The sequence below is a fragment of the Manis javanica genome, chromosome 10 (genome assembly GCF_040802235.1).
Source record: "Manis javanica isolate MJ-LG chromosome 10, MJ_LKY, whole genome shotgun sequence".
Classification (NCBI taxonomy): domain Eukaryota; kingdom Metazoa; phylum Chordata; class Mammalia; order Pholidota; family Manidae; genus Manis; species Manis javanica.
Window position 1 is genome coordinate 45827683 of NC_133165.1, and position 12554 is coordinate 45840236.

General features: G+C 44.1%; 1 protein-coding gene across 2 annotated transcripts; it reads right to left on the reverse strand.

Annotated features, from left to right (window-relative positions):
- Window positions 1-59: 59 nt before the first annotated feature.
- KCTD13 (potassium channel tetramerization domain containing 13) lies at window positions 60-12445 on the reverse strand. 2 transcript variants are annotated; one of them, XM_017680487.3, is made up of 6 exons: window positions 12161-12445; window positions 10585-10754; window positions 3541-3630; window positions 3399-3451; window positions 2533-2728; window positions 60-843 (listed from the first exon to the last, which is right to left on the reverse strand). In XM_017680487.3, the coding sequence occupies exons 1-6, from the start codon at window positions 12276-12278 to the stop codon at window positions 607-609; spliced, it is 864 nt and encodes a 287-aa protein (XP_017535976.3). In that variant the 5' UTR covers window positions 12279-12445; the 3' UTR covers window positions 60-606. The 2 variants fall into 2 exon arrangements, with proteins under 2 accessions (XP_017535976.3, XP_017535975.3); XM_017680486.3 differs by having other exon boundaries at window positions 12035-12443.
- Between the last annotated feature and the right edge of the window lie 109 nt (window positions 12446-12554).

Below are 12554 nucleotides of genomic sequence, written 5' to 3' on the forward strand. Positions count from 1 at the left end.
TTTAACACAGCCATCTCTCTGGCCCTCCCCTCCCCAGAAGCCAGCACCAGACCCTCAACTCAATTTTATTCCAATAATTTAATAGAAAATTAAAATAATAAATAATATGACACAGATTGAGAAGACAGCTGAGTTGGTGGAGGCTCAGGCCAGCCTAATACAAAGTTAAGGAGGTAGGGAGAATGGTGGGGGAAGGAGGAGGGAGGCAAACTATCCTGCAGGATGGTGGGGAGGTGGCTCAGATGTGGTAGGTATTATTAAGGGCTGGCTTGACACTTTGGCATGTACCATGTACTAAAAAAAGAGAAAAGGAATTCTAAATCACTCTAAACCAGCTGGAGAGGGAAGATAGGATGAAGATGGGGATGAGGGAACAAATGTAGACCTTCAAAAGGGCACCGACTGAGGGGAGGGGCTGGAATGTACTGTGTTGTGAGCAATGAATGAATGGAAAAGGGCAAAAATGAACTGTACCATGTGATGAAGGGACAGAAGGAAGACCCACAACTTGGCCAGCAAAGCTGGGGCACAGGTCTGGGAAGGGGAGGAAAAGAGAGAGGGACTGAGTCTCAGTGGCAGGAAGAAAACAGGGAGAAAGGTCAAAGGTCAGTCCTTGAAGACAATCTGTTGGCCATGAGGACGCTCGTCGTGGGTGATGTGACGCCTGACATGGATCCTGCGGACACGGTGCTCTCGGTTCTCCTCATCCTCCCCTCGGCCTGCCCCACCACCTCCAGCTGCACCCCCTGTGGCCTCCAGGAGGGCTGGGTCTGGACCCCTGGGAGTCTCATAGATCAGGATGTTCAGGGTCTCCTCAAAGATCCGGGCTTCTGGAAATTCCACCTGCAAAAGGCCAGCAACTCCCAGCTCCTACCCTCTGGTCCAGTTATACAGCCACCCCCTCCCCAGCTGCTCCTGCACCAGCACACCTCCTAGCCTTTGCAATCACACCTTCTTTATGCAGCAAAGTCACACTGACATTTCAAGGTCCATCTCTGAAGTCAGGCAGAGTTATGTGCTTTCTTTCCTTAGCTGCCAAGCTTCTTGGCATATTCTTTCATTCAACAAATATTTACTGAGTGACTGTACTATACCAGGTGTTGTTTTAGGCATTGGGAATACAGTGGTGAACAAAGTTTCTGCCACAGGAAATTTACATTCTAGGCGGAGGACACAGACATACATGAAATAAAATATAAACTGTCAGGATGATAAATGTTATGAAAAATATAGCAGGAAAAGGGAGTGGGAATGGTCATGGTCAGGAATGTTTTAACTTTAAAATGGGAATTTAGAGAAGGCCTCAGTGAGGTGATATTTGCCCAAAGGCCAAGGAGAGGAAGGAAGGAAGCCAGGTGGATAACTGAAGAAAGAGCAGTCTGGGAAGAGGCAACAGCAAGTGTAAGAGCTCCGGGGCAGAAGTGCACTTGGTATATTATCTGCAGATCAGCAGCAAGGAGGCAGAGTGAAGGGAGTAGAAAGGAATAAAGGAGGAAGTCACTTGAAGGAATATAACATAGGTCTTCACAAGCTGCATTCTAATTATTGGTTTATCTTCCTGTCTTCCTAAATATGACAATACTTCTTGGAAACTGGATCCTTCACTCACTCACTAATGCACTCAACAAATGCTTAGCTTCCATTTTGTGATAAATGCCTGCCTAGTGCTAGAGAGCTAGGAAAACATACAGCCTTACTCTCAAGAGGCTCATACCTTACTGCAGAAGTAAACACTTCCCACCTCCACCACTCGGCAGACTATAATAAACACTGTGTTTAGCTAAGAAGTGGGTATGACCAACTTTGGGGTTGTTGGGTTGAAAGTTCATGAGTGAAGGTATCCCAAAGAAAGTGATGATTGGTCTTAAAGATTAAACAAGTTTCTTAGGCAGACAGGGATGAGGACAAATAATTTCAAGAAGTGGGAATAGTGTGCAAAGGTAGGGAGGTATGAAATAGCACTGGGTGCTTAGAGACTTGCAAGATCTCTGGTGTATCTGAGGCACATTCTCACTTCAAGTCAAAAGGGACCAGGCTGGTAAGATCAACAGGGGCCAGATGACGTGATGCAGGGCTTGTACTTTACTCACATTTCATTCACCTGTATTGCATGTCTGCTGCAGTGCTCAGCACAGAGTAGGTGCTCAGGAAGTATCTGCTGATGACTGCCATGTTAATGATTCAGGACCCACAGACTCAATGTATTCTAAGAGACTTGTGTGTTTTAGAATCCTGTGGTTTTAAGGTTTTCATGGACCCTTCTCTGAAATTTAACACTCATCCTTCCACACAGAAAAATACATACACACTCCCAAACCTGCATACTATTGCAAGACAGCCTTGAGACCCAACTGCCTAGCCTAACAATCCCACCTTAATCCAATACCATCATTTCACACGTAGAGAAATGGAGACCCACTGAAGTAAGGTTATACAGCTCTTGACTCCCAGAGATGGATTTTCCCCTGCCTGATCTGGAGTTGCCTTTGTCCAAATTCCTTATTCTGCCCACCCCCAACAGCCCCTTCTGACCTTGGTCTGCTTCTTCTCCGTGGCATAGACAATGGAGGTGCAGCACACCTCGGCGATTTTGCGGCCCTGCCCATAGAAAGACCAGCAGCAGATCTCGTCCCCCAGGACATCCTTGAGGAAGAGCAGCCGCCCGTGGAAGCGCAGGGCTAGTTTGTCAAACAGCTCGATGTTCTTAAGTAGGTTGTCATCTGAAGTGCTGAGAAACAGGGGCCAGAAGGCCTCAGCACAACTGGCTTCCCTCCCTCTTTTCTCCCAGCACAGGGGCCTACGCACCTGGCACTCTGGTCCTGCCCAAGGGTTTGGTGCTGAGCAGGGTGTTTCCCCCACCCCTGAGGCCAGGCTAAGCAGGCCTCAGAAGGAAGTAGCACTTGTTGAGCATATCCCAGTAAACATTTCCAGCAGGCTCTGGAGCCAGGCTGCCTCACCTAGCATCCTACTCTATCATTTTTTAACTGAGTGACACTAGGCAAGTTATTTCACCTCTCAGTGTTTCAATTTCCCCATCTGTAAAATGGAGACCGTACAGTTATGTACCTCAAACAACTGTGAGGATTATGTGAGTTAATATATGTAAAGCACTTGGAGCAATACCCGTTATAAAAAAAAAAAAAAGCATTTAGGAAATGCTAGGCATTATCATCTAATCCTCACCTTGGAACCCAGTTTACTGATGATAAAGTTGAAGCTCAGAAGTAAAAATGACCTGTCTGAAATACCCAGTGGGTAAATGGCAGAGCTGGAGTTGACATCCAGCCAGGCATTTTTTTCGTCTCTCTTTATGGCCACAGCCCTCCCCATAGGCCAGAAGCAGGGCTGGCTGAGCCCAGGATTCCACCCAGGGCACCTCCCGTCCCCATGATGGTCACCTGGTATAGGAGTACTTGTTGTTACTGCGGTTGTGCAAGAGCTTCACCACGGGCTGTTGGGGGAGAGAGGGTGAACAAGGGTGGGAGTCAAGCTGCATGGAGAGGCCCCCAGCCTCCACCCTGCAGGGCTCAGGGGCCTCACCTTGGAGGTGCTGGCTAGGAGCTGCTGCTCCTCCTGGGGAGATGTCACCATGGGGATGAGGCACAGCGGGGACAGGTTCTCCCTTTTTTGCTGGAGAAGAAGGGGAAGGTGGTTAACAGCACAACCAAAGGTCACTCACTCCCCCACTTAAAAGCCTTCAAAAACTGCTTGTTGCTTTGGGGAAAAAAATTCAGACTCCTTAGGGGTCCACAAGGCTCTGCAGGATTTGAACTCTCTGATCTCATCCTTACCTCTCCTGCCTGCTGGGCTTAGGCCCCACCAATGGCCTGTTTCTTTGCACATCCAATTTGTGCCCACCTTAGTTCTTTGCTTTCCCACTGCCTGAAATGATCTACAGTCAGTTGTGTGCAAGGCTGGCCCCTTCATACTATTCAGATCTCAACTCAGTGCCCCTCAGAGTACCGATCTTCCTCCCTAGGCTCCCTGGCTAAAGCAGCCTCCTCTACTTCTTCCTTTTCACATTATCAGTTCACTTCCTTTATGGCACTTAGTTCCTCACATTTTCTCCTTTTTTCTGTATATTTGCTTATGGTCTGTCTTTTCTCACCTAGGGAGTAAGTACCTATTATACAGCAGATGCTCAGTAAGTATCTGTTGAATAAATGACCCTAACTGGTGGGATGAGGCTACAGGCAGAATCAGAACCAGACAGAGGTTTATTTCCTCTTCTCTGTCCTCTAGGATGTTTATGCCAAAACCCCTTTTACCTTTCTCAACCAGCAGATTTTCTCTTAACCAAAAATTCCATATTCTTTTTGAGAAACTTGTAATTTTTCTAAAATTATTATGGGAGAGGAAAAGACTACTATACTTAGGTCAATTTTTAAAAAGAGCCAAGAGGAGAGCCTATCTTACCAGATATTAAGATATCCTACAAAGCCATTAATACAGTATGGTTTTGGTACAGAAACAAACAAACAAACAAAACAATGGAACACAAAAGAGACCTTGGAAACAGACTGGTGTATATATGAGAACTGGTATCTATAAACAGGACACTACAAACAGGGGAAGTATAGAGCATGTATTGGTTTGCTGTGTGATAAACTGTCCCAAAACTTTGAGGCTTAAATCAATAATAAGTATTATCTCAGCTTCTGTGGGTCAGGAATTCAGGAGTGGCTTAGCTGGGGGGTTTTGACATGGAGTCTATCATGCGGTTGTAGTTAAGACAGCCAGGGCTGCAGGGATCTGAAGTCATGGCTTGGTCTGGAGGATTTGTTTCTGAGAAGGCTGCTCACATGGCTGGAAATTTCAAGTATCTAATTCCTGTCATTTGGACCTCTCTATGGGGTTGCTTGAGTGTCCTTATAATATGGCAGCTGGTTTTTCCACAACAAATGATACAAGAGCAAGGTGGAGGCCTCAATGTGTTTTATGATCGAATTTTAGCCATTTAGTGTGGTAGGAAAACTACAAAAGGGAATACTACTAGGGAACAACAATCACTGGGGACTGCCTTGAAGGCTAGTTCCACAGTCTACCTTCTGGCCCTCATTGATTCAAATCCCTCGCATATGCAAAATATACGCACCCCCTCTAAGATCCCCCAGTCTCATCCTATTACAGCATCATCCTGAAGTACAGAATCTTGTCATCTAAATCAGGTCCAGGTGGAGATGAAGCTCCTTGGCTTTAATTCCTTAACTACTGCTCCTTAAGTACATTTCCTCTTGATCTGAAGACCTGTGAACTAAAGAGACAAGTTATCTCTTCCATATATCCAATATGCAATTGTGGAAGAGGCATTAGGATAACCACTAGGGCAGGCATGCTCAAAAGGGGGCCAGGGAACAGGAGGCACACGGAAATCACTGCTTCGTAGAAATTCTGTAATCCAGTTGACAAATGTTGGAAGCTCTCTCATGGACTCTTGTCCAAGAATGATTCTCTGTGGCACTTGGCTCTGCTCTGAGTCATCCTTCCTTTTCCATGAAAGACAGTCCAAGCTTGCAGCAACTTAGCTTCCTTAGCCTCCTTCCTGCCTGTAGACCTTTGGTGTTCCAAAGCCCTCTTCCCCTCTCTGTCCTTTTCAGCCCAAGCTGGCAGTATTTCTGCCAATGTAATGCTCCTAAAAACTTAATGTGTCTTGTGAATCTTGGGGTTCACTTCATTAGAGAAAAGCCATACCCACAAATCTTTTGTGTGAGGTAAGCTCTTCTCTACTTGGGCTTGTGCTGAGACTGCTGAGGGACACCCTTAAGCTTCTTGGAAGTGCTATTATTTGATGAATGGTTCTCGGAGTCATCTTCTTAGATATTTCTGAGGTCTTAACTAAAGATTTTACGATCACACCCTCAGCTTCATCTTTACATGTTTTCCTGAGAATGCCCAGTACTTAGTCTCTGACTGGATCATCCTGTTATCCAGAAAGGCTGGGAATTTTCAAACCCAGTAACTCATAGCTCCTTTTTGTTCAACTTTTTTCTCTAGCCTTTCTCTCCTCTTCTATTTACCATAATAAACAAGAAACCTGGTGGCACCTTCAACATTCTGTCTGGAAATCTCTTCAGCTGGATCATTCAGTTCATTAGGTGCAATTTCTATTTCCTACATCACCACAGAACGAGTATAGCAAAACTTCTGTCACTACATAACAAGGATCCCTTTTACACCAGTTTCCGGTAACATTTTCCTCACTGCAGCCTTCTCAAAGGTCATCAGACTTCTATGAACAGACTCTTTAAAGTGCTTCAGACTTTTACCTAACACTATCCTTAAAAGTCGTTTCAGCTTCTGCCCACTTCCACATTCTGGTTTTGTTTGGGCAGAACCCAACTCCAGATACCAAAATCTATTATCTATTGCTGGGTGGCAAATTACTACAAACTTACTAGCTTAAAACAACAACAAATATTATCTCACATAGTTTCTGTGGGTTGGAAACTTGAGATTGGCACAGCTAGGTGGCCCTGACCCAGGGTCTCTCATAAAGTTGGAGTCCAGATGTTGGCCATAGCTTGATTGGACCTAGAGGATTCACTTCTGAGATACTTCACCCACATGGCTGGAAGTTTGTGCTGGCCCCTGGCAAGAGGCTTCAGTTCCTCACCAAGCAGACTCTCCCTTGGGCTGCTTGAGTGTTCTCACATCACAGCTGGCTTTCCCCAGAGTGAGGGATCCGAGAGAGGAAGATAGAAACTGTAATGACCTAGCTTTAGAAGTCACACACTATCGTTTCTGCAATATCCTATTGGTTACATAGGTCAGCCCTATTCACTGTGGGTGGGGACTAAACAAGAGCCCAAATAAGCAGAAGGCAAAATTGCTGGTGGCCAACTTAGACACTGGCTACCACAGACAGTGGAGTAGATGGCACAGAAAACTAGCTCACTCAAGGAGGACAAAAATCCCTTCATAATTCAACATTTACAACAGTGAATTCCATTTAGGTGGAGAGAACCATAAATGAAAGATAAAACTGTAAAGCTGATAAAAAATGTAGAATGGAAAAAGATTCTTAAACAAGACCCTAAAAGCATACACCATTACGAAAAAAAAAGGGGTGGGGGGCCTTGACTACATGACAATCAAGAATTTCCCCAGTTGACAATGAGAAGTGTGTCTTTAAAAATAATCCCATGTAATGTTGAAGGAATGACAGAATTGTATTTATTCTACAACCCTAATGAAATTATTGATTAGGTAAGGTTTATCAATTGTTGTGTGGTTGATTGGTAACTGCCATTCACATAGTGCCTAAATAACATCACACAAATGACTTTATATCTGGCAACAAGGAAATGGAACTGCAATGGAGGGATTAAACCACCATCACCTGAATCCTGGGGCCAATTCAGAGCATCACTCATGATGGGTCATATTAGCAAAATTATGTCTCTCTTCATATAACATAAAATGAAGCATATAAAATGATGTAAAATGTATCCTAACCAAAATGTTTATTATCCAGTCTTTAAGTCTACCATCTAATTTACAGAAACCCCATTTGGAGGGTAACAAACCAAATGATACCACAGGTAAACAACCAGGCAAATCTGGAAAGTGGGTCATTGTGCAGGACAACTGGTGGTCTCCTTAACATGTCAGCATCATGAGAAAAAAGGGACAGTTTTGTGTTGGAAGACACTTAAGAAATGTAATAACCAGACATAGTGCAAGGATCTAGATTGGGTCCTGGTTTAGGTGAACCAGCTATAAAAGACTATTCTAGAACAAATAGAGAAATCTGTATATGCCCTGGATGTCAGATAAGATAAAGTTTCATTGACATGGAAGATAGCAATTATTAACAAACAAAAGAAATTACAAAACAGCACATACAGTAGGATCATAGTTTGGAAAACACACACACATGAAAAGACCTGGAAGGATAGTTGGTGTTTTTTTGATTATACCTGTTTTCTAAATTCATATGATACATGTATACTGCTTTAAAATAATAAATGTTTATATTTTTAAGAAATCAAGAATTTCTATTTAACAACAGATGCCACAGACAGGTGACTTTCTAAGAGAAAGTATTGGCAACAACTAACACTGACTAGAAATTATTACCTGAAACAGGTTTTCTCAACTGGGATTCCTCACCTGAATCTCAAAATTCAGCAAATAATTTAAGTAACTATATTCTCAACTCCCCTGAGGATGATAGGTAAATAGTACCATTCTAGGTGCATAGGAGAAGAGTAAATTATTATGTACAATACATGCCTTAGGGTAATAGGGCTTAATTCTCTCTAGGAACTAAAATAAAACAAGCAACAATATGCAAAGCAACAAGAAAGAGACAGGCAATGCAGTAAAAAATTTGGTAAAGAACATGCATAGGCAATTCACAGAAGGGGAAACTAGAAAAACTACAGAAAAGCTAGTGAGTGTATGAAAAGATGCCAATCTCATTAGTAATTGGAGGCATGCAAACTAAAATGAGATCATTCTATACCAATCAGATTGGCAAAATTAGAACATTGGAGAATGCCATGTGATATTTGTTGTGGATATGCAGAAAGGGGATCCTTATGCACTGCTGATAAATAGTATAAAGTGCTATAGCCATCCAGATGAATAATCTGATGGCACTTGCTGAAAATTGTGTGTGTCCTGTGACCCAGCAATTCCACTCCCAGCTATAACTTGAGAAACCCTGGCCCAGGACCCATAAGAGCACATATACAAGGACGCTCACAGTGACACCATTTATGGGAGCAGAAAGTGGGATGCAATCTAAGTCTCCAACCTCAGGAGAATGTATAAATAAAATACGATGAATGCACACCATAGATTCCTGTGCAGCAGTTAGAGGCAAAGAACTAAATGTACACACAGCAGCTGAACAGACCATGAAGAAAGTGTTGAATTAAGAAACAGAACACACAGTCCATAGCTCAATGCCATTTATGGAAATTTGAAACACATATGTATACAAAATAATGCTTTAGCTTTTCAAGGGTACATAATCAAAGCATATGTGTCAAAACATCAGAAATGGAGGGGTACTCATGGGGTAAAGGAAGTGGGCAGGGGATTAGGAATGAAGGAAAAAAACATAAAGAGAGAAAATACTTGCTTAGACCAGTGATGATTAACTGCCACGCACTGAGGAGTATGATGAACTCAGTGCTCTGTACCTGAATCTTAAAAACCTCCAAACGAACAAGCAAACTCTGAGTTGGGTAGGGATGGGAAAGGCCTCAGAGAAACCAGGAAAGGATGCAGCTGGAGCATAAAAGAAAAAGCATTGCATTTGGGAGTCCAATAACCTGGGGTTCAATTTGAGCTCTGCTGCTTACTGGGTCTTGCACCTTGGATGCATCTTCAACTTCCCTCATGTTTCTTTTTAAGTCAAACATGAGTACACGATCAACATAAAAGCAGATAGCAGAATCAGAGTCGATGTGAGATAACATTAGATAAATGTGAAACTACAGAGAAGGAATGCACTTCCAAGATGATCTAGCTCAACATTTTTCAACTGCAAATGGTTATCCATTAATGGGTCACAAGATAAATTCAATGAGTCTCAAACAGCATTAAAAAAAGAAAGAAAACAATATATCAGAGCACATTTCACTACAAGTAACATTTTATAAAACTCTCATTTCAGTTATAAATAAGTATAAAAGGCATTTTTTTCTATGCAGTCACAAAGTTTGAAAAACATGGGTATTGTCCAAAGGAATTCTATACTTCTGAAGTTCAAGAACCAGTATTTCCCAAGATAACAGAAAGTTGTTCATAGTTGCCAGTTTTCATATACAAAGGGCAGCAAAAAAGAAATCCCTATAATCTCCTATTAATATTATATCATAAAAGACAGGATATTTTTAACATTGTAAAGACAGAACAGAATAAAAGGCTTTATGTAAAACTAACCACACTGTACATATTTTTCTTATTTCCCTGTCTTGTGGAATGTGAGGACAGTATGCTAGAGGCAGGAATAGACTCACTCAAGGTCACTTAAGTCAGCTGTGGCCAAGGTGACACTTAACCCGTATGTCCTGGCTGTGGATTTCAAGCTCTTCTCCTCAAAACCCTAAGCGATGCACAGAAGACAAGCCCATACTCTAGAACCACACTACTTCTACGATTTCACTGCTTTAAAAAAAATTTTTTTTTAATCCCTGAGGGTGGGGTTGGGTGGATGTTGCCTCCCCAGATAGGACCAGATCACAGAGATCACTATGTTCCAACTTAAATGTAGATTTTTTTTTCCTGGTGGCACAATGGAATTATTTAAGATTATTGAGCAAGGGAGAGAACAGATTAGGACTGTGTTTAATTTACCAGGTGGTAATGACTGGCTGGGTAGGAAGAGCAAAAAGCACAGAGAACAGTCATTTATCTTAGCATGAGGTGATGAGGGGGGCCCTTCCTGAGGTGGCAGGGAGGCAGTACCCACAGTCTCTGGGGTTGTGGCTAGTGACAGCCAGATCAGAGGCTGCCTCTCATGGCAGCACCCAATATTTCTTTCTTTTATGTCCTAATATCTAACTGCTTAGGCAGCTCTCCCAGGGACATCAGCACAGGGGACTCAGGAGGTGGGGGAGGGACCCTCACCTGTAGTGCCAGCTGGCAGTCTTCAATCAGGCCCTGTACCAGGTAGTAGCGGGCTTCCCCTAGCAGCTCCCCCAGTTCTCTGGTACTCTCAGGCAGTGGCACGGACCCATCCCGCAGGTAGTTGAGGATTGTACCAAAATGGCGGCCGCTCCGGTCAATCAGCACCCAACCTGGTGGGGTGGGGAGAGGCAAGAGAAAGGATGGCTTTGCTGGGAGCTCTGTTGTTGTTAAATTTTTATGAAAAACGGATTCCAAAGCTACAATTTGTAATACTGATCTGTCTTAAACCTCTGCCATATCTTAAAAAACCTTTAAAACATCTCCATTGGGTCTTCCCTAGGTCCCTTTTTAACATATCCAGCCACAGATAATTAACTCCCTCCCAGGTCTGTTCTACATTGAGAAGGTTCTCACCATGAGATTACCTTATCAACAAACCTCTAACCTTTGGTGTTAATTCTGACCATCCTATGAAAATGTCTACCCTATTCTCTCTAGTTCACTACCATTTAACCTTTTTATTCTTTACAGAACTTACAACTATTTGCAATTACATTTTTTTTGGTATGTTTACTAGCTTATTGTTTTCTCTCTACCCCCACAAAAAAGTAAACTCCATAAGGCATATCTAGTCAGATTCGTTTACCAAAATATCTCCAGCATTAACTGGCACTTTACAAATACTATTTTTTTTAATGAATAAAGTCTTGACCTTCAGATATTTGAGGACTGAACTCCACCTCCCAATTTTTTATTTTCCTGCTCTCACAATCTTTGTTTTAACCCCCTCTGAGTACTCCCTATCCCGCCCCCCCGCAAAAAAAAGACCTTTCATGTTCCACTTGGACATGTGGAAACCAAACCTGAATTCAATAGTCCAAGACAGTAAGGTACACCTGCCAAAGATAACTGTATACCCTCCATTCTGGTGTCCCTGGCAAACCCAAAGCAGCCGCTTTCTACAATCTGCATTTACAGATGGATTCCTTGAGTGTACAGGGACCTGTGTCAGGGAAACACACAGACACGCAAGATCCTCCAACTCTCCAGGCTGGTTGTTAGCAGTGCTGAAGAAGAGGGGCAAACAAAAGGCCAGGTAGCTGCAAGAAGCCGATGAAGGTGCCTGGAAGAGTGCTGCTGGCAGTAGGGTTGGTTTCCAAAGTTTTTTGAGCTGAGGGGTGAAGACGGAGAACTAGGGGGAGTGGTAATGAAATTCTGAAGTAACATGTTGAATTACTTTCCAAAGAGCCTGAAAAGAGTTGCGAGCGGTTCTATAAACGTTGGTTATTGTTGGGGGTAAAAAATTAGACGAGGAGATTATGAATGAGAAAGGAGAGACGAGAGAAAGGGATGGAGGGCGTTGAGAATGGGCTGACTGGATGGTAATGAGACGAGAGAAAGGTCATGAGACTAGGCGATCAAAGACAGGGGCAAGGACGGCGCGGCGTACCTCCAGCGTCCGTGAGCACCTCCGCACGGCCGCTGAACATGGCCTTGAGCATGGTGTCCTGTCCCGTGAGGGTGCGGAGCGTCGTGTAGTGCAGCGAGCCGCCCACGTTCAGCTTCACGTACTTACTGTTCGGGATCAGTGGATTGAGACCGAAGGCAGAGGAGCCAGGCTGGAGACCTGAGGGCTTTGGGACTTCCACGGAAGGGGCCTCTGCCGCCGCAGGGCCTGAAGCCTCGGCCGACATGCCAGAGGGTGGCGGCCCGCGGTGATCCTAGGCTCTTTCGGCGCTCTCCACCGGCTCCGAAAGACGCCCGGACCCGAGCCCTTGGGCCAGACCCTCAGGGCCCACACGCCCACTAGCCGCCGCTACTCAGCGACGCCAGCCTTCAGCCCCATCACGCCGGCACCGCCCAGAAACCCGACCGAGGAGCTGCGCAGGCGCTTCAAGGTCCCGCCCCCGGAGGAGCGGAGCATGCGTAATGGCTTTGTGCCGGTTGAGAGCTCGCGTGCTAATTGCGCC